At 38.1% G+C, this 22,250-nt stretch overlaps 1 protein-coding gene across 1 annotated transcript; it reads right to left on the bottom strand.

Moving 5' to 3' along the window:
* Nucleotides 1-353: 353 nt before the first annotated feature.
* On the bottom strand, nt 354-14,891 carry LOC128153872 (homeobox protein CDX-1-like). Its single transcript, XM_052813747.1, has 3 exons — nt 14,459-14,891; nt 4,371-4,516; nt 354-608 (listed from the first exon to the last, which is right to left on the bottom strand). Exons 1-3 carry the CDS (start codon nt 14,889-14,891, stop codon nt 354-356), a joined length of 834 nt encoding a protein of 277 aa, XP_052669707.1.
* Nucleotides 14,892-22,250: the final 7,359 nt, after the last annotated feature.

Genomic DNA, 22,250 nt, shown 5'->3' with positions numbered 1-22,250 from the left:
AGTGGCCATATCTGGTCCTCAGCTCTCCTCCCTCCCAGTGCCTACCCACCTGCTGCATGGCTGGAGGGATGCTTGCCTTGTGGCACAGACTCGGCATGGCATCCTCTTGCAGAGGCTCCCTGCCACTAGGACTCTTGGCACACAGCTGTTTCCATTGCCCTTGGGAACTTGCTCTATCCTGCAGACCTGGCAAGTGGCTCTTGATTTACTGTACTTGAAGCTTATGTGCACAAAACTGTGTCATGCTGGGGACTCCTGCAAAACAGTTACAGCTGTCCTCTCTCTTTCATACTGTAGTGCTCCATGTACTGGTAGTTTATAGTGTTCGTTATGCAATAGCTCTTCAGGCAGCCTTACTGAGAGGCCACTACCTGCTGCAGGTTCCCGTTGTGCTGCAAACCATTCATGGGAAGTGGAGGTGGAGGAGGTGGAGGTGGGAATAAAGAACTGGGCATTTCTGAATGAGTCTGTTGGTCAGGAACTGGCATCGGGCTCACTGAGCCAGAGTCACTCTGCATAGAGCCAAGATTGCTGCCATCAAAATGAGTCATTTTCTTCTTCATTAATTTTCTTTCTTTGGCTCTGCGATTCTGGAACCAGATTTTCACCTGCAGAGGAGCAGAGGAACATTTTTTTCAGTTGCTAATAGAATGCAATGTGGTCCTTTATGTATATAGTCGAGGGTCATAGGTAAAATCAATTGCATGAGGACCAGTGAGAAAGGCAGTGGCAAACTGAGACAACAGAGCTGTTTGCTTGTTTTTCATACAGGTAATCTTTCCTACCTGGTAATAAAATATTCATTAATAGCTTGATAAAAAGAGTTTTTCAGTGTTAGTTTTAGGAGGTATTTCTTTATGGAATGAGCTTTGATTTTTTTTTTTTTTTTTTTTTGGTACAAAATCTAACAGAACAGAATCTCATGTGTCATAGTGATGGCCAAAAGAATCTGAGAGTATCTTTATGTTGAAAACTACATGCACGAGTCAGAGCAAGTCAAAACCTGTTACTGGCCTATAAATTGAGGCACAAAAGCTTTCCTGTTTGGGTGCTGCACACTAATTGGTTAGCTCCAATGTGTAAACCAATGGAAATAACACTTTTGAGCAGAATTTCACCAGCGCACTACTCTTAGTACACAACATTACTTCAAAATATTGTATAAGTGGTGCCTTAATAGCTAAGTGCCTTTTCTTGCATTTGTAGATGGAGCCAGAATCTGCTGCTGCTTCCTGCACAGTCCACTGCTTTATACCATAGTCATTGTTCTATCATAGAAATGCAGTCACCTTTGGGAAGCAATGAAGTAACTAGTGAAGAATATATGGCTTTTGACTGGGATGGAAAAAATGAGGACGTGAGATGAAGTTGATGAGTAATGGTCAACTGAAAATACAGCAGAACTTGTTCAGGTGTGAAAGGGTGAATGTTCTATGGCAACAGAAATGTCTTTGGACCTGAATCCCCAATGTTGGATTTAAAGTGGTTCATGACAGCTATTTATTCTTGGAAGTGGCTCTGTATTATGTCTAGGCAGTGTAGTAAGTCAAGCTACCTCATCCAGATATGTTGTGTTTTCTTGATGGTGTTCAGATGGCAAAGGAAACACTTCTGTCACCATTTTCTATAACCCAAAGAAAAATCAATGGTTTGCTGAGAAATACTTATTTGTTTAGTTATCCTTTGCTAGAAGCTAGAAAGGGAAAGAGAATGATGGTCAGAAAGGAGGTAAAACAGTAAGAGGTAATAACATCTGCAGCTACTAGGTTGTGTTTTAAAAGAAAACCACTGGTTAAGTCCCACAAAACATCTTAAGGGGTCTCTGACAGTCTTGGTGTCCTTATACTTGAGGCGTTATTACTACCATTTTACAGTTGAAGAATTCAGATATATGTAAAGCTTGTGGAAATTTGAACTAGGTCTCTTAAGTCCCAGGCTATCATCTGAGACATTTGGCAGTTCATTTTGTTGTCTTAGTTTCTGGAATATCATTTCAGTACCAAATTATGTTCCATTAAATCAGTCTCAAATACTCTCAGATCTCTTGCATTCTGATTGTACTGAGGTAATCTAGTTTCACCCGTGCATTTGCCAAAATGCATGAAAAGATGAAATAGTCTAAAAACCAAACTAACGTCTGTTTCAGAATTACCTTCTGGCTTCAGTGTTCTTACTTGCCTTTGAATTTAGGTTTTTGTTCTGGTTTGTTACTAAACAAGGGATGCAGACCTGCAGCAGTGATCCAGAGAGAATTTTAGTAGGCACTTCAAGGTCATAAGCAAATTATCAAATGACTAAAAATAAATACCGATCTGTGATGTTAGACTAAAAGCTAACATGGTCAGTTGCATCTGTCTGACTTGTTCTTCACGTGTTGCCCTCCTTCCTTTCAGTATTTTTTTTTCCACTGTTCAGTTGTGTAACTCTTGCCCTGAAGTCTAATTTTCTCTCTTCTTTCTTGTCCTTGTCAACTCCTCTATTTCTGTATCCTTCCTATATTAGCAATGCTTTGTTTTGCCTTTTTTTTTTTTTCTTCATTAGATATTACATCTTTCCTTCCTTGCTTAAACAATTGTTCTTTTGTCTTGAGGTATTTCTTCCAGTGTCCTGGATGGGATTTTGGCATAGCCGGGAAAAAAGGCTTTCCAGAAAATGATTTCATGTTTTAGGCTGAGTGCAGTGGAACTTGGGATAGGACAGTGTGTGTTCAGTTGTATTCATATGATGGGGTTGTTTAATTTGTGTGAAAGGGTAGTAGTGGGAGTATAGGTCAGGTATTTCTTAATCTTACATTTTCAAAAGTGACTTCAGAGATGTGGGCTTGATGCACAGGAATTAATTTCATTCATGACATATATGGATGATGAAGAGGAGCAAATATTGGAAAAACTGTTGCCATGTTTCCCCAATATATGTCAAAGAAATGTATCACGTCTTTTTTGTATCACCACTTCAAATACACTAACAAAAAGGTTGATCAGGAATTATCACTGAACTAGGAAGTTTCAAGTAAATATTGTTGGTTGGTTACAGAAGCAGGGTCATAATTTTTAAATTCAGCATAATGAAGTCAAGTTATTAAGGTTTCAACAGCCAGCAAAAAGGCACATAATGTATTTTTTTATACCTGGTTAAAATAATTTTAATTTTCAATAATTATATACTTGTATTCAGCAACAGATTGAGAAATATTTGCAAAATGGGTATTTGCTTCTCCATTTCTGTAAGCTCTTTCAGTGTGCGCTGTGTAAGACGAGTTCAAGTTTGATGAACAGTGCTACAACTAGGTGGATTTTAGTCTATCCCTGCTCAGTAGAGCCCATAAAACAATGGTGAATCAGGCATAATCTTCAGTGAATGATACTGAATAATAACTGAGAAAACAGTGCTGTGATGGTTTGCTGTAATGGAAAAGGCAACAAATGAGCATATTGTGTCCTGAAATCTATTCAGGGACATCCTTCAGTAAAGCTTTTAATTTTATGTTTCGGTGCTTACTTCAGTGTACTGCATCAAGAAACTCCCATGTAAAATGGAACCAAACATACGCTCAGCCCATGTTGTGAGTGTCTTTGTGGGAGATCTAGCTTGGCATCTTGGTGGTTTGCATCAGCCAGCTGAAGCACTTGAGAGCTAGAGGCCATGTACCTGCTTTGCTTTGATAGGGCGTGGCACAGGTGTTACAATTGCATGATTGAAGAACATGGCACAGAGTGGTTCCAGAGCAAATTGTATATATCTTTTGACCAGAAAGGATTTTGTTTTGATTTATGTCGTGGGAATAGAATTGGAATTTGGAGGAAATAGGGGCAGGAGAAAGGAGTAGCAAGTATGTAGGAAATCTTTTAACAAAAGGTAAAAGGCAGCCAAAGACACAAACGCCTTCAAGTGTCCTGAGCTCATCACTTCCATTCTCTGCTAAGACTGACCTTATTGAAATTGGTTATAGAATTCCCATTGACTTCAGCAGAACCAGGACTTCTGCTTTAGAAATTTCGGCAAAAATTTCTCCCTGCTACCACTACCCTAGTAAACCAGAGAGAAATCTGGGCAGGATTTTGCTGATATTTTTAAACTCTTGTTTCTCAGAACAGGACTGATGTAAGACTGGTGTTTGCTTTTTCTGTGTTGTTGTGCAGCTGCCTGACAAGAGCTGAAGTAGTGCTGATGGGATATTTAGAAATGAGTGTGAACAAGGCTGTCAGGCCGTTCAGCTGGATAGTCTGAGTTCCTACACTGCAAAGGGAACCCAGTCGCATTGTTTGGTTACTAGAAGCATTAGCATTTTTGTGTTCTTAACCAGTATGGTTATCTCCTCATCAGCAATAATAAATTCAAAGGAAATCCTGAATGGGTGATCCATACTCTACCTGTCTCTCGGAAAGTCTTAGGTTTGCAGCAAGTTCAGACTTCCTCCTGATTGTAATGTATCTGTTGTAATGAAATTCCTTCTCTAATTCTAATCTCTGATGATCTGTGTAAACCACTCGGTACTTCTCTCTTGTTCTTGTTTTACCTGTTTTGAAAGAAGAACACATTGCTTCAAGCTAGAATTTTTTAACTTTAGTGACAAAAAATATCTGGCTTTACATTTGAAAATATCTTTGTGGGTATTTTAGGCCTGATTCTCTATGCACTTACCCAGAGTAACTGCCTTGACTCGGTCTTGATTTACAACACAAGAGGTTCATACCATCAGATTTTGGGTTTCTCTTTAGTAAATAGATGATAAACTGCTTCTCATATTCTTTATCACCCTTGTGTTATCATTAGGGAAAGGGAAGGCTTTTTTGTTAAAACAAGGAGCCAGGAAACCTGGGTTCTGTTCCCAGCTCCCAATTCCTGCTTGGCATTGAATTGCTATTGTTTCTTTATCTGTAAAGCTGATAACACTGCTACCTGCTTCAGAGGGAAATTGTGAAGGATATTTTACTGCATAGAAAATACTGAGATGTTCCAAAGTTCCTCGCTTCTTGCTGCTAGAAAAATTAATACAATATTGTGATTGTTACTGCAATTTGGAGGTTGTGTTTTTCCTTCAAGTCTGGCACAGTCTATCCACAACTTGATAATAGCACAGGGAATAGTAACATAGATTTGCAGATGACAGTTAATAAAAAAGAGAAAAAGAAAGCAATAATATTTTACAAAGGACATTGAAAAATGATAGAACTTCAGCATCTGTTCTTTTGCAAGCAGCACTGCCACATCCTTTCAGCTGTGGGTACAGATGACTGAAGCAGACATGGCTCAGCGGTATCCAGGTTGTTAAAAGGTAATGGCGAATGACATGAGCCAGTGAACACAGATGCAAGGAGCTGACATTTTATGGATTCCATACAGGATAATTTCTGAGCACAGAATGCGTTGGCAGTAGTGAAAGAGAATTGAGAATGGGAAAGGCTACTGATGCTTTCTTTCTTACCCACCTTTCCTCTGTTATTAATGTTCATATTAGGCAATCAATATATCAGAGATCAACACCTGCTTAAAACCAAGGCCCCAGAGCCCTAGCCTAAGGTCTTCATACATTTTTGAAAGGTCTATATTTATATGGACATTTCTTCAGATGTGTTTATTTAGACTCTAAATTATCTGGGACAGGGAATGTATTTTTAGTTGGTATTTTTTTGCAGCGTATTCCGCTGTGGTACTGTAGGTTGTCAGTCTTTGTGTCCTTAGTGGTCACTGCAGTAGAACAGCCCCCTTAGATTCAGGTTCTCTCAGATGATGCATAAAACTCGGGGCATATTGTGGCTTTTTGCCTGTAACAGTCTGCTATTGCTGCAGATGCTGCTTAGCTTCATACAACAGCTCATGTTTGCTTACAGATCTTTTTCTGAAAAGATTGTGTGGATGCCTAACTCTTCAAAAAATCGGTTCCTCAAACTCATAAAAATTGCACTCCTAATAAGAGCAGTTAATTTTGAATGGAGAGGACTGAAATAGATTTTCAGGGATTGAGTTCGTAAAATTTGAGTCTCCCGAGTAGATCACCACGGCACACTGCCCCAAAGCAGCCAGCTTCTCCCCCGCAGGAGAGAATAGCTGGAGGTGTCATGTATCAATGGTGTTAAAGGCCTGATTTCTCCCCAGCCCCTCCTTCCAACTCCCTTTGCTTTTGAAGCTGAAGCAGCACCCAAATATCAGAACTCAGGGTACAGAGCTATAGCAGAATCTTGAAGTACTTTCTCCCTTAATTCATGATTTGGTTTCATGAGTTAATGTTTTTTCCTCCATCGATGGAGGGAGATGTGATGTCTCTTTGTTGTAATGGCTGTACGTATTTAAAGTTAATATTGCCTTCCACTTGCGGTATATACTGTATGGTCATGGCTTGAGAGCCATACCACTTTTTTCTCTTCCAGCATTTGACAGTCAGTACTTCGCTACTTGTAAGAATTTTTGGCTCACCAAAGTATTGTCTGCATTAGAAGGTTCTTCAGGCTCTGATCCTTTTTGTACTGTTTGTATAGATCCTAGATACAGAGTTGTTTAGCACTGGAAGTCCTGGTCAGTGCAATGCTGTAAACAAGTATTGTTACACCTCTGGTTGTGGATAATAAATGGTTCACCTTACGTGACAGGGTTTCCCTAGGACTCTTCCCAGGCTTGTGGAACAAAGTCTACATCAGAATTTGATCCTTCACCTTCCATGCTCCATGGTGTTCAACCCTGGGAAAGCCCTATGCATTAATAGTGAGTTTGCAATGCTATGGGCATTTTCCAACTGTCTTGATGCCATCAGCCTGTTTACTTGGAATATTTCAACAGGGAAAATAGGTGTGTGCATGTTTGTGTTTGTTCCTTACACTGGGTTTTCTGCTCAATCCGTGCAGCCAGAACCACTTCGACTCAAATCTGTTAACTTCCCTGTGAAGGTTCTGTGCTGTGCTTGGCTGGGGTAGATATATAGGACTTTCTCATTTCAGTAGCATTTCTATCATTATGAAACTGTAGTGAAAGCAGAATTAGCCCAATTATGTTTACACTGATAATCAAGTGAAAAGTGCTGTTAATTTTACAACATTATGGTAAGAATTTTAGAGTCTCTAAAGAACAGCAGTTACTCAGTTCAGTCCACAAAAATACTAGGACATTTGTTTTCATTCATTCGAAGTGTAAATTGTTTGTTTAACATATGGTCACCTGTGGTGCTTTAATGCCTCACTTGATATTTTTTAACTTTTCATCTCTGTAGCTGGTGGTTTGGTTAGGTTTTTTTCCTCTTTAAATGAAAATTTGGGGTCATTCTATGGGACAAAATGTTTAAAATGTTTCCTTAGTCTCCTTTGTGTTAAGATGCAGTACACAAAAGAGCGACAAGGTGATCTTATCTTGAACTCTGTTCTTATTCAGAAGCCATAGACAAATATCAAATGTTCTTCTATTGCCAAAACAAGGTGGTAAACTTCAAGATAAACCTTTCTGTTTCTGGTTTTAACTGCTGAAACCCTTATTATCTGAGTAGGAGAGGGTTGGGTTTTTTGCTTTTTAAACTGAAGAAGAAATTAAATGTATATGGAAAACAGAACTTTCTCCCATAAAATCTTTTATTTTCATATGAGTAGCTTTCAGTTTATTTTTAGTAGGAATGATAATGTCTAGTTTCTTTTTGAAGGAAGATTGCGAGCTTTCACATCTAATTTCTTTCTTTCAAGTAAGTTAAGAGAATAATTTAAAAAGTAGAAAAGCAAAAGGAGAACATTTTCTTCCTAAAAGTCAACAACAATCTGAGAAAAATTCTCTATGATTTGTCACATAAATCTTGTCATTAATAATTTGATTTTTTTGTGTAGAGTAATACCCTCTGTGAGAGACAACAGACAATGGGAGCTGCGATCCTCCAGGGTTTTCTGAGAGGATACTTTTAGTTCTGGCAGAGTCATGGTTTAGTCTGTTAGGCCTTCAGCCAGACTCTCATTCATGTCAGTGAGAGTCTTCCTAATGCCTTTGTTGGATGCTGGGTTGGAATTAGTCTGCATATGGCATTTCCTTTCAAACGCAAAGTACACTTTTCTTTTATTTGCCAAAGTTAACAAACAGCTCCAACAAAACCTATCACTAAACACTTGGGGATTTTAGCCTCTAAATTCCATCTGTTAGATGGAGTAGATCCACTCTACTGCATTCTAAGCCAAGTCTTGCAGACCTTCTACTGGTTTTTTTTACAGTGATGCATTTTATTTCAAGGAGAAATATTACCTGAGTAAAATTTGAGGTAGCACTAATGGATTCACCCCAGAGACAGCAGAAGGATGTTCTTCACTTCTCAGACTTCTTTAGGAGATAATGGCAGAATTTAATGATGCAATGATAAAAGTTAATATTTTAATCCAATTCTTTAGTCAAATCCTGCATATTTTACTCACTTAGGTGAGTGAAATTACCAACATTTAACTTTCTACAATCTTAATCTTTTGTTAGTGACAGATTATCATTTTAATCAGCAATATAGTGTCAGTTTTATTGGAAATGTGTTCTGTCATGGACAGTTATACTATGGAATTGCAAGTGGTTGGAGAGGTTATTAGTAGTTGGGTGGAAGAAAAATGAAACAAAAGAGCTTTGAAGCAACTACCTTTGCAGTATGACTGCCTTTGTGTTGGGGGAGTGGATTTCCTGGTTTTAATGAGCTATTTAAGAAGAGTGAGTTTTGTCAAAAACCTATTTTGCAAGTAGTGACTATTGAAGAGTGTCTTTGGAGTAATAAGAAATAAGACATTTCAGACTTAGAAAACTTTTCATGAGAAACAGTTTTAACAACCCTGTTCTATCACACCCACTTTAGCAATTTTTGTGACTGGCCAAGTTTTGAGCTGGGGGAAGGGAACAGCTTTCCCATTGGTCATAAAATTCGCAGAGCATTTCTTCTGAAGACAATAAAGCTAGGAGAAGGCCTCTTTATTTGCTGTGAAAATCATCACCCTTTCCGGCAATATAACTCCTGAAGAAAAGAGGGAGAAGGAAGAGACAAGACTGCATATCAAAGCAAAGTGAAGTGTTAAAAGGGTCTGTTGCCTCAATATGACAGATAGGCCTCAAAACCTCAGACAATGTAGCCCAGGAAAGGAAAAAAACTTCCACCATCAGACCTCACAACTAGTTTACAAAGCAAAATAAATTAGCATTAGAACTAGCCCTGGCCCCTTTTTCAGTGCCTCCTCTCTTTAACCTTACAGGAATATTCTTTGTCTACTGAAATTGGCAATATTCATAAAATCCAGAAGCTACCTAGTTTAGACAGAAGATGTCATAGTATGGAATGGTGTTGGATTACTCTTGGATTACTTACAAAGCATTGTAATTTGGATTCCATAGTTTAACATTGTTTCAGAAGAAGTTAATGTCTGTACTTAATGATTGGAAGTTAGCTTAAATCAGCTCGAAATGTGAAACAGCTTTCTGGCCTGAAGATATGTTTAGTTCAAATCTGCATCTTTGTTAGCTTAGTATTAAGAGAGAGATTAGTGTTAGGTCTTGAGTTTATAAAGATACGGAGTGTCAGAGATCAGGCCCCAGAGTTTTGTTTTAGGACTATTTCTAAATATTTATGCACTTTAAAAGTATAGGAAAAGAAAGGGGCAAATTCTCCTTAGTGTAATTTCACTGACTTAATTGAAGTTGTGAAGCAAAAGTAATTTCAAATAAATCTTGAAGATGGACATTGTTCTGCACATGGTGTTCTGTAAAGTTAAATACAAAAAAAATGACACTCTGCCATTGTATTAGAAAATGTTACGTGGATCCAATCCTGTATAATGTGAGTAATAATATTCCTGCCAGAAGTCTTGGTGTGATGAGTAGGACTATTTGTTATTGCAAAGTTGGATGCATAAAGGTTTGTGAAACATGGTGAAATTCTATGTTTGTGTTTTCTGCTGGGTCTTGATCATTTGTTCTTGTTAAACATGTTCAGATGACTCATGCTGAAAAGAACAGAATAGGATCATAGAATTGGAACCTTTCAACAGACTTGAAGAATTTTCCCTTCTGTTCTGTTGACTTCTATTTAAAATGCTAATGTTTTCGATTTTGAATATGTTCTGCTATTCTGTAATAAAGCTCATTGGCCAAATTCTGTCCTTCCCTTTGCTAGTGTAAACTTTTCTATTCATCTTCATCATACATAAGTAATTGAATCCAAAGCAGAGTAATTTTTATCACCTTTAAACAGTGATTGGACAGGCCACCCTGTATGGATTTTGTTTGGGAGAAGGACCCAACCTGAAGAAGGACGATTTCTAAGTGGCAAGATCAGGGGAAATCCCATTGCCAATGACTGTATAGACTAAAAAGCAAGTGATTAACTGAATTTTTTTCCAAGTGTTGTATGTTCTTTAGGGATTCAGCATTTTGCAGGAATGGCTTCTTAAGAGGCTTGTTTCTCTTCCTTAGATTTGAGGGACTACAACTTCTTCCTTCAAAGACTAAATGGTATATGTTTACAGTCCATTTAGTAATGATGCTATCAGCACCCATTGTCATCATCATCAGAAAAACTGTCTTTATGTCTTCAGAGTAAATTTTTATTGAATAAGAATGATAGGAGAGTTGTCATCTATGGGAAAAGTCCCTGCTCATAATTAGTTTACCTCAGTTTCAAAACTTGTTCCCTCCCTGTTTTATGGTAACTGCAGATCTTAAGATGTACTTTCAGCTTTGTGAGCAAATACTCATTGCTGCTGAAACTGAACTAACTGTTCAAAATCATTGTTTTGGGCACAGTTTTACCACAGATGTATATTGTTTTCTCAGAAAGGCAAAAAGTAGAGTCTACTCCTCTGTCAGTGATTGCATACCTCCATAAAAATATTGAAATCAACAGGAAGAGATTTGTAACTTTTTCTAAGGTGGTTTCATTCTACTTTCCATCAAAGAATTTGCATGTAATTATGCTTTATGTGTGTGTGGATTTGCCACCTCAAATCTCTAGTTGTTGTGGCTTTGTTGTGTTCTCTGTTACAATTGCTAGTTGTCTTGTCTTTGCTCGCTCTTTTAAAGTAGGGGTTTAGGACAGGGGACAGGAGCAGTATAAGGGTTAGAGAAAGGTCTTTTTCAATCGTTGTTCTTGTTTGAAAATACTAAATAGTCAGTGTTTCCTCCTTCAAGTGTTCTGAGTCAAAACACATTTGCTTTCTCCTGTATCCTGAACACCCTCAAGAATGCAGTGACTAGGCTTTGGATGCTACGTGCACTGCATTCAGGATCAAGTCCCAGTCCCTCCAGTTCCAAAGCTGCAGGGAGAGACATTCAGACATCCTTCAACCTGAGAAAGAATGATGGATGAAAGAAAGCCTTAGTAGGTCTTTTCTGCGGGAAATGCATCCCAGTAACGCTAAACCAGAATGATAGTCTCACATTGAATACTGAGATCTTTGAGTGTTTTCAAGTAATGTAATGTAACCTCATCAACTTCACTTAAGACCAGTTGAAGACACGGTTTTATATTGGATGTTGTTTTTAAAGTTACAGAGTAAAACTTGAATTAATTTCTTCTTTTGTTCCAGGTTAGTTGTGTAGATAACAGAGTATCTGCAGACCTGTAGGGCATGAGGCAGTGGTAGAAATTTCAATAAAGTATTTTGTTTGTCATCTGTCAGGTCATGAGGCCACAAAGCACCAATAAGAGAAGTGGTTTCTCCATGAAATCTCTGGAGATGGAAATGTCATTGATTCTGGGCCCTGTTTCTGTAGCTGTTACAAGTCAGATTACTCAATGTAAGTAAACCTTTGGAGAGACTCTTTCCTGATCTTAAAGGGATAAGATTACAGGAACATTTCTTGTACACTTTCAAGAGTATCTTGCAAAAATCACTTGCCTTAATAATTATTGTTCTGATAGTGAAATAATATTATTATTGATAACTAGTATTTTGCAACAAGTAATGGACAAATAATAAAATGAATTTGCCTAATTTCTGTTCTTATCACTTCAGGTAAGTCTGAGCCTCAGTTTTTCCATCTTTAAGAATAGTGGCTCATATTCACAGGATTTAAGGAAAGCTAATAAATAATAGGTGTGATTCTTTCATTCTTGTCTGTACAAAACCTCTAGTGAAATTCCTAAAGGTTTTGCAAAGAGACGGAAGGGTAATGCTCAATGTATGCATACAGCTTTAAGGATGTAAAAAGCAATGGATTCATCTAAGAAAAAGCTGAGGATTTTGATCATGATCCAGCAAACAACATTGGTACTTGCAGTTAGCCTAGTCATGCATTTGAAGTCACTTGCGACACTTGCACGCTCAGAACCAAACTCACTTAAGTGCATTTCTAGATCTGACATTGCTGTTTGGACAAATTTTTAAAAATTATTTTATTTTTTGGAAAATGGGAAAAACAAAAGTGCCCTTGCTTTTAAACAGAGGAAAGGGAGTGAATGAAGAAAAAGGAACTGACTCCAGTGAAGCAGATCTATTGGCACTGAGCATTCCTGGCCTAGCAAAAAAAATAAGAGGGAAAGAAGCAGCAGGAGAATTACTTATCTGGATTTTTCCCTAAAGCACAACCCAGCACCTATTAAATGAGTGGATAGGCTCCCACTAACTTCAGAGGGCCTTATACTGGCCCATAGGCATTTGGAGAATATGTTCCTATGACACGCTGATTTCTTCAATTCTTCTTGAGATGAAGATGCTCAATATCTTGTTGGACCATTCCAGAATGGAGAGACTCCCAACACCTCCTGTGAATGCTCTGACCCTCGCAGGCTTAAAATTTGGAAAGTTAGAAAGCCCTAAGCATGCTTCTTAAGCAGGCAGTTAGAATGTGGTATTGTCTATTTTATGTATCTATCTCACAGTGTCCCCACTATAAAAGGGGTAGCACTGACAGATCAAATCAGGTCTTTCAGAGAGGCTGCAATTTAAATCCACAGGAGCAAAAGGCAGGTAGGTAAAGAAAAGATGAGAAGTAGTGGGTTTTTTGAACAAGTATTCTGCCATCTGTAAATCATACAGTTTGTGAGCAATTTCATTGCCCCTGTAAGGACTACTCAAAAGTAAGCTGTAAGTTTTTTTCAAGACTGGCCCTCTTTTGTTTTTTCTTGGGTAGTATTCAGTGAAGAACAACTATGATTTTAAAAATATGAATTACTTCCCCTGCCCCACCCCCAATTCTTATTTACCCGGAATAACAGCCTACTCTGATTGTCTATTGACTTCTACGGACTCTCTATGAACTAAAGTTGTGTTTGGCGGGAGTGAGGATGACTCAGTCTGTCCATATAAATTGGATGTATTATTTTAATACAATTTTGCTATATAGTTGCTTTCACTTTTCTAAAGTATGTTTTAAGTAATTAATTCTCCATCAGACTGATTCAGTACTTGCTTTGAAAACTATTATTTACAGGCATATGTGGAACAGAGCTGGGGTGGGAAGAAGGGCTGAAAGGAAAGGAACCTTCCTGGGATGTAACATTGAAATACTGTGAGCATCTCTTTAGGGGAGGTATTGAGCATCCTTAATTTCTACTGATCTCAGCACATGTCAAAGCTGCTCGGCACCTTGGAGGATCAAATACTTTTATATAGTGGATTGTGCCTGTGTTCTGTTCAGGCAGTTTTCCCTCTTTTTCTTTTCCTTCTCCCCTTTCTTGTTTCATACATTTTTTTCTATTCATAGAAGGTGCAGATTTTTGTTTTAGGGATGCTCAATATTTATATTTTTTCTATTGTTCCGCATCACAATCAAACAGAATCTTTGCCTCATGCTTCATGACTTACTGGTTAAATATGACTGAAGATTTGTTTTGTACTCATCGACTGTTATGCATCGGACACCGATCTGTCACTGTATTAACTGATTGTGTTACCGTGGATCTTTGTATTCCTGCATATTCTGAGAGCTACTACTACAAAGTGAAGCAAGCCTTTCCTTATCATTCCTGTTTTTAAAGCATTGACTCATTGTTTGATCTTGCAGATCTCATTTCATTTCAGTGTTCTGAGGTTTAGAGAGGTTATTTCTAATACAAAGCCTTATTTCCACCCCCCCTACTGTATATATTTCACTTGAACTTTTCATATGTACTCTAAAACTTGAGGAAAATAAGCAAAGTATACATGGTGGTAAAATACTTTCATCATGATTTCTTTCTGCAGACACGCTGCTTCATTCCAATTATAGGACTCCTATTAAAAGCAATTATTTGATACCACAATTTTTTTAAACATATCTGAAGTGAAAATACTTCACTGTCAAAGGCCATTGCTTTTCATTTGGCTCAGTGTTAAAGGTCAAGAAAGAAATACAAGAAATAGCCAGCTGATCAAAACCAGCATCCAGTAGTCGAACCAATATTTAACTGCTAGCAAGAGAATCCTTCAGAGCAATTAGGATCTTTCTTTGTTAAACTGTACGCTTCCCTCTAAACAGGGAACCTGGCAAAAAACCCCAACAATGCAAAAAAAGTAAAATCTCTTCTCAGCATAAAACCTCAGTGCCCTCATACCTGTAGAAGTAGATTGCACCGTTTTCCTCATCCATTCGTAAGAGCTGTGCCTTTGGCTGTTGGGAGAGATTTGCTGTGTATTAATTGTATCTACAGGAGGTAACCCCCCAGATCCAGCAGGATGGAGGGAGCTGTAATCAGCAGAACTGTAGGAGACCTGCCCAGGAGATGAGCCATTGATCTGTGCAGCAGCAACCGTGCTGGAAGGTCCTGGGCCATAAGCGTTCCAGTCCTCCCTCTGTGGGCCATAGTGAGATCCCCAGGTTCCCGCAGGCTGTCCATGGGTGTCCAGGGTTGGCACATGATGATATCCCATGTAATCTGAATAGGGTGGAGTAGACACAAAGTTTTGCACTGGCAGGTTGTTGCTGCTGCACCTTGCAGATCCTGGATACATGCTGGTTTCTTTATCCAAAAGATAACTCACATACATGATGCTCACAGCCTGGCTTTGTCTTGCTGGGACATCCTGCTCCTCACAGTGTTTGTTTGATCTCTCTTCCCCTCCTCTTTCTTTCTCTCTCTTTTCTAGCCCTGACTGGCCCTATAAATGACTCATGCTAGCCCTGATGTCCCTTTACTACACATGATTAACAATGGTTTTACCAGGTGCTGGTGGTAACAGTTTACTAAGGTCCTGCCTGATGTCACAGATAACTGCCTGCCCCAAAATTACATTTGCATTCAAATGAAGGGCTGACCATGCAGGCAACCCCACCTTGCTGCTAGTTCTAGTGCTTCCTTTCTCACAGATCCTTTATGTATTACCATCCCGGTTCTATACTTCTTGAATGTAGTTTGAAATCTCGTGGTCTTCAAGCAGAGTTGCATACTTAGTTAACCAATAACTGTTCAGACAGTAGAAGTAGTATTTTTCTTGAGCAGTACTTGTCAGAATCTAACTTCAGGCACTAGGTTATAGTTAGTTAAAGCCTGGTATCTGCTAGTCCGGTAGTTCTTTTGTGAGAATGTGCTATATTATTTTCTTAAACTGAAAACAAAGGACCAGTTCAGTCTTTAACTGCAGCTCTTGCATAGTTTCTCACATGAGCACTCTTACTGACTTCAGCTCTTAGTCCATGTGGGAGAGCACTTAGAAACGACAGTAATCCTACTGATTTTAACATTACAAAGGATATACAAGAAGTCTCATAGTCATTTTGAGCATTTGTTCATACGAATAGTCTTGTTGATGTTAGCAAGCCTATTCATGAGCTGGCTGCTTGCCACAGTGATTGAAGTTTCTCTATTCTAACTTACAATGTTAACAGAAAGAGAATCTGTTATTGAGAGAATGCAAAATTTGTCACTTTCCCTATGCTTATGTCTTGTTTGTGATATTGAAATGAGTGGTAGTTTTCCCTAAAGGTTTTTCTGTTCTCATTGTTGTGCTTGTTCACAATAAGTAACACCTTTTCTTAGAAATATGGGAGCAAATTCTAGCTTTTTAGCTCAAAAAAGCAGTTTCCTAACTTTCAGGAGCAATCCTATGTTTGTAAGTAACAAATTCCTATGAGATTATCTATAACCAGAAGTGAGGAGAGAAAGTGTTGATTTCTTTTTTTGGTTTTTTTGGTTTTTTTTAATGAGATAGATAACTTAGCATTGTCTCTTAATGAGAATTTACTCTGTTTTCATTCCTGTTCCTTTAATGATGTGATACTTAATTGCACCTTTATTAATGAACCAACTTGTTAAAAGGATTTTTTTTTCCTTAAACAGGTGCAAAGTATAATGAGTTTTTTCTTTGTTCAGAGGTGTATTTTTTTTCTTTGAGAGTCTTTTGCACTTTAACACCATTTAAACTTACAGGTTCCTCCTGGTTCTCAGGAGGAAAGAATCACTTCACACACCTGACAACACCGTTGTTTCCCTTTGTGAGAGAATGGTGTCCTTAGGCTGTATTCACAAGATGGGTTGTGGCTGTAGTTGTGGAAAAACCTTTTTTTAACTATTAATTTCAGGGCTAGGTGGAGAAACACAGGCTACTTTCTCCGACTATTTGTTAAGATTTTCCTACTGTGCACTTGGGTAAAACTTGTGCTCTTTTACTTCTTGCTTCTTGTGAGTTTTTGGAGGATGAAGTTTTGCCGGCATAATTGTTGAAAGGTATTTTAAAAATCATTAGGTGGGGGGAAGTTGGCAGAAGCTGTTTCTTCTGCTTGCGTATGTGAGCTTATTCAGTTGCAATTTACACATCTGTGACAGCTGGCCATTCAAAATGACCAAGTATAGCTGCTGGTATAGACTCCTAAAATCTAGGGAAGTCAATAATCAGTACATCATGTATCTGAACAGCTTAATTCTCCTATATCAGCAAAATAAATCATATTTGTCTAATTAAAAATTAGGTGTCTCTAGGCAGCCTGTGTCTGTAGTTACCAATGCAATGGGATTTAAATGTAGCATGATCTATATATACCTCTTTTTTTTTTTTTTTTTTTTTTTTTTTTTTTACTGGAGTGTTTCACTTCCTTTCTCAATCACTTAGAGCAGTGTGGTTGCTTGGTAGCTCTCAAGTTCATACTCTGTTGAAATAGTTACAAAGAAAGATTCTTTACATTTTTTTGTTGTAACTTGATTTCAATTTCCTTTCCTCCTCTTAAAAACTGTTGAAGACTCATCCTTTTAAGCATTTCGATACCTCTCCTGAATGCAGGTGTACCAATAAATCAGGCAGAGGAAGAAGCAGCATTTGCTCATTTACAGTAGCATTAGTTGTAGCCCTCCAGCTGCCTGGAAAATGTTCTCATTATGTTCATTTGACAAAACTTTTCCTGCAGGCCTTAGCTACCTAATGTACTGACAGCATAAAATGCTGCAGAAGGGCTGGGTCTTACTGCATAGTTTGGATTTAGATCTGCTTTTCTTCAGTGTTCAAGAATGTTGGATACACCAGACTATTGTCATGCACTCATTCTCTATCCTACTGCAACATGGTTACATGAGAAACATTTTGATCAATTTTTTCATAATGGTATAATTTGGTTCATGAAGCTACTGAAAGTACTACAGTAGTGTTTATTCATGTTTATTAGAAAAAAATTGTAATTATGACATAAAAATACCTTTTGATGCTTTTGACTAGCATGTGTATATTGACATGGAAGGAGACTGTTTTCCTTGTTCCATACTGCTTGAAGAAAGTACTTTAGAATATATGATTGTTCAACTGACAATACTTTACTCCTCTGCCCACATGCTGTGACCACTAAGCAGGAAACTGCTTCCTTTGGATTCCCAAGTACCCTAAGTTGGTCTGGTTTCAGTAAGCTGTATTTTGGTTTTGGGTAGTCCAAGTGTTTTTATTTTATATCATTTGAATCTAACCTATTAGTTGAACCAGTCTTTAGACTTACATGTTTTTTAACTGCTGGGGGTATGTGAATAATGACATGCTGATATAGTTAATTTAAAATTAAATGTTTTAATAGGTTCTCAAACACAAATTATAAAGGGATTTGGATTTGAGTTGATTTTCATACTTTCTAGCAAGAATATGTATTAGTAACAGGTGTCATCTTGGGGAGATCAGTCAATATGTATACCCAATCCTTTATAAACATGCCATTCTTCAGTGAAAGCTGCTTCTGGAAAAAAAATTCAGAAGTTTCTCTAGTCACTTGTTACATCTGTAAAGTGTTTGTACTCAGTACTATATGTGTACGGTATTTGGAGCTACTTATTTTGGTGAATAAAGCTTAAAGTCTGTTAGAATGCACTAATAGAGTGCATTCATATGTGAAAAAAATCACAGTTCACACAGGCATTCAGTAGGTAGCTAGTGGCGCATTGGATGCCCAACATTTTTGTCTACATTTGTACTACATACAGCAAAGTTCAGAATTTGGAACTAAATTGTAGGTTTCAAACTGAGAGGAGTTTTGGTTCAGGATTTTAGCCCGTTTTAAAGAAAATTGCCAATATATTTTGAATTCTGAACTCTTCCTCTCCAACTTGGTGAAATTTAGAACTCACATTTTACTTCTTATATTATTTTGCGAACAATCCTGCACTGACAATTCTGAATTTAATTTTGCTGTTCTGAATAAAGCTCTCTGCAAACATTTTGGTTTAGTGCATTATGCTTTGGCGTGCAGGAATGATAATGGCGGAGTAGAAGAGAGGTCCCTCCAGAGCAGAAGCTTGGAGTAACAAAGCAGGAATCTGTGTCTCTTTCCTGAGTATGTTTCCCTATAACTATATTTTGAAGAATATAGTAATCTTAACCTTTATGACCCTTCTCATCTTTGCTTGACTGTAAAAAAAAAAAAAAAAAAAAAAAAAAGGGGGGGGGGGTATAGATTCTGATCTAAATAGCTGACTTGAGTGACAACTGCCCTTGTATGGCCTCTTAGCAGTTTCACTGGCTAGAGGGGTGTACTGGAGGCCTGGCACATTAGAAATGACATTGCCTTGTCTTTGATTTTTATGAGCAAATATTATAGAGCACATAATGGGTCTGATTTACAAAGGCTGAACAAAAAGCAATAAATAGCATCCAAATTCATAACATAAATTTTATTAAGCATATACAGTCTTTCATCATTCTTTTGTGAGTAGCAGCATTAAGGCTAAAAAGGCAATTAAGGTGGAATTATTTGCCTTGTAAAATATTATTTTGCCTTCTTAATAGCATCTATTATGTGATAATAAATCCCAACCATTATCAATATGTAATAAGATTTCTCCAAGTTGATTTCTTGTGAAGAGACCAAATCCAAAATCTTGTAGATCTAACAAATACAGTTAACAGTTCTGTGTTCTGGGCTCACATTGAGAAGCTAAAAGATGAATGGAGATGAGAAATTGTCCTGAATCCTCAGGAGAGGAAAGAACTTTATGGTTTTGAGATGAGTCTAAAACACCTTCACCCTATGACTTCTCTGAGATACATTTTTCCAGTTCTAAGTTTGCATAGTTTCTATATTCTGAGCTTAGGAAGAAGCAGCCACCATATATACTGGTTGGGAAAATATCTCTTAAGGTGGTTTTATCAGATGCTGCACATGATGATGTGATGGCTGTGGTCAGAGACTACACAGGAACATTGGAATGCTCCAGTCCACTTTGATTATTCCTATTCTGCTCCATGAATGGGTCTCCAGGACTTTCCTTTGTCATGTCATAAAGCCATAGATCTGCTAAGATTGTATCCTAAGCCTTCCATGCTGATTTGTCTCAGGTTGTAACCACACCGCTGTCCTGGGATGTAGGCCTTCTCCTACGCATCCATTTTCTTATCTACAGACTGACAGAACTGTAGTAAGTCGTTTTAATTTTTCTGAGCTTTCATTTTTTTTCCCCCTCTAGAAGTAGCAATACTCATTTTTGGAGGGATGTTTCGTTCCAGTTCCAACACTGATCGTTTACTCCTGTGAAGCAATGGGGACAGCTAGTGGTCAGCTGGCTGAATGGCAAGGATATATTTCAAATTTTTCAGTGACTATGACCTTATTCAGATTTCAGAGTTCTGGGTCTGCTCTGCTCTATACAGAATAGGAGTGCCTTAAGTAACGTGAATTGTATGTGTCACATGCCCAGATGCAGGAAGCAGCAAAGCTAGTGAAGAGTCCTGGATTAGAATTTTGGTTATGTTGCAGAGATTTTTGCTGTGCTGTTTAATTAACTGTAGCATCTGTCTTTTGAAACCTGAAGTAATACTATTATGGAATATGCCAGGCTTAACTTAATAAAGTTAACTTTTAACTTAATAAAGTTAACTTCTACAAGTAATTTTCTGTTTAACAGAGTGCTCAAAGGTCTAAAATGTGCTGCAATACAGAGTTGGATTACTGAGCTGCCACACACAGCTCAGTGTGTGAGTTTACAGGGCTGATCTCTCTTACACTGATGCATTGCCTCTCAGGTAATCTAATATGGCATCTAGTCAGAATGATGGTATTTCACACCGGCTTCACACTAGTAGAAGTGTCTTATGAGGTGATGACAGTGAAGAACAAAGAGCAGGACTGTAATATTTTCATCTTGTATTCTTTAAGGAGTAGCCATGTTCCTAATGTATTTTCTTTGTTAATCAGTCTATATACTCTTAAAAAAATTATACCAACTTCCAGGATGGCACTGCTTAGTGCTCTGTTGTGTAAAGAGAGAACCGACATATCTGAGTAGACAGTAAGATGCAGAAGTGAGGTAGAGTGAACACTGAGATAGATGATTCTCAGTGCCACTCGTCTGTTTAGTTACCTTGGGCTAACCAGATAACGTGGGTTCCATATTAATCTGTAAAATAGAAGTAACACTCATGACCTCATGTGATATGATAGAATTTAGTAAATGCCACAAAAGAGATCCTGTATGATGAGTGTGAAACATGAATTCTTTCTTTAATCACTTGTGAAATGAATTAGCTAACATATGTTGATGTATGTTTAGCCTTTAGGATGGCTAAAGTAAATGGCTGTCTCATAAGAACACTGAAAATGTCTGCTAGTTCTGAAAAGAATATCTCTTTTCCTATCTGTTATTTTCAGGTTGCTCTGTGCTTTGAATTTTTAACACCTTGCAATGCACTGCATTTCCTTGGGCTGTGTAAGTCATGCCACTTATGCAATGTGATTGAAAGTGGTGAAATTCTTGCAGCCTAACCTGATAATTCACTACCAAATGTAGGAATTAACCAAAATGGTCTGCTCAATAAGCTTTCCAGAACAAAGTACAAACAGATCTGAAGTCCCGTTCACTGCCTCAGTCTACTTGCCTATTGCCATTGTTGCAGGACCTCAGCTCACCAATTTGGCTGCCCGCAGGAATAGGAGGGAAAACTTGTTCTATAGACAAGAAGCCCACTTCGGTCAGTTCATACCTGACATAGCAGCAGACCTGATGCATAACAGAAGGTTTTCAGTCTCTGCTAAAACCCCCACAAACTGTGAGATGAATGCTTGTTATGAACTGAGTGGCCAGCTGAGTTAAGTAAAATGTAATCTGGCGTTCCGGTACTCTGCTTTTTGTGTGTTTGTGTATATGCTGTGTATATTCTGCTGGTGGAAACTTGCATGTCTGCAGCTCTTTGAAATTTAGAAGAAAACTACGTTATTTTTTAATATATGGCAAAACTAAATTAGGGCTGCTGAATCCTGTCTGGTGAAATTCTTTTGTCTTAGATAATGGTTTTGAGAGCTCTATGAACACAGATCCCTAGGAGCACATTCTGTGCTTTGCACCATAGGTACTATTAGGCTGTTAGCTGCTGACCACAGACTGTATGTGGATTATTTTAATCTAATTCTTACCTAGCATCAAGGATTTTTTTTTTTGGGGGGGTGTTGCTGCTGGAACTAGTGTGCCTTCCCCTCCTGCCCCCCCACTTTAGTAGGGAAAAAATCCCTGGATATGACAGAGTGTCTCAGTATAGGTGACTGAGTGATCCACAGCTACGTTTCATATAGCTCTATAGTCACTCATGAATTAAAAATAGTCACAGAAATAGCCTCTCATTAAAGCGATATTTTCCACTAGGTGGCACTTTCAATATATACCATAGACAAAGCCTACATGGCTGATTAAGTACCCCTATTAACTGCTATTCAAATTTGTAGTTAGTAATTGACTAAGCTAAAAAAGGATCAACATAGTGCTGCCTGCAGCAAGTTTCACAGCTCCTTTTAATACTAACATTGATTAAATCCCCACCCCAACTTGGTCGGTGTAAAAGAGAATTAGCTGAGAAATTATCCCCTCTTCAAATCCCTGCATCCAAGCCTTCTCCACTGCCCCACCAATTCCGTGTCCCCCCCCCCCCCCCCCAACAACACAACCGATCTTTTTT

The sequence above is a fragment of the Harpia harpyja genome, chromosome 18 (genome assembly GCF_026419915.1).
Source record: "Harpia harpyja isolate bHarHar1 chromosome 18, bHarHar1 primary haplotype, whole genome shotgun sequence".
Taxonomy (NCBI): Eukaryota; Metazoa; Chordata; class Aves; order Accipitriformes; family Accipitridae; genus Harpia; species Harpia harpyja.
Note: the sequence above shows the minus strand (reverse complement) of the source record. Positions and strands in the feature narration are given on the sequence as shown.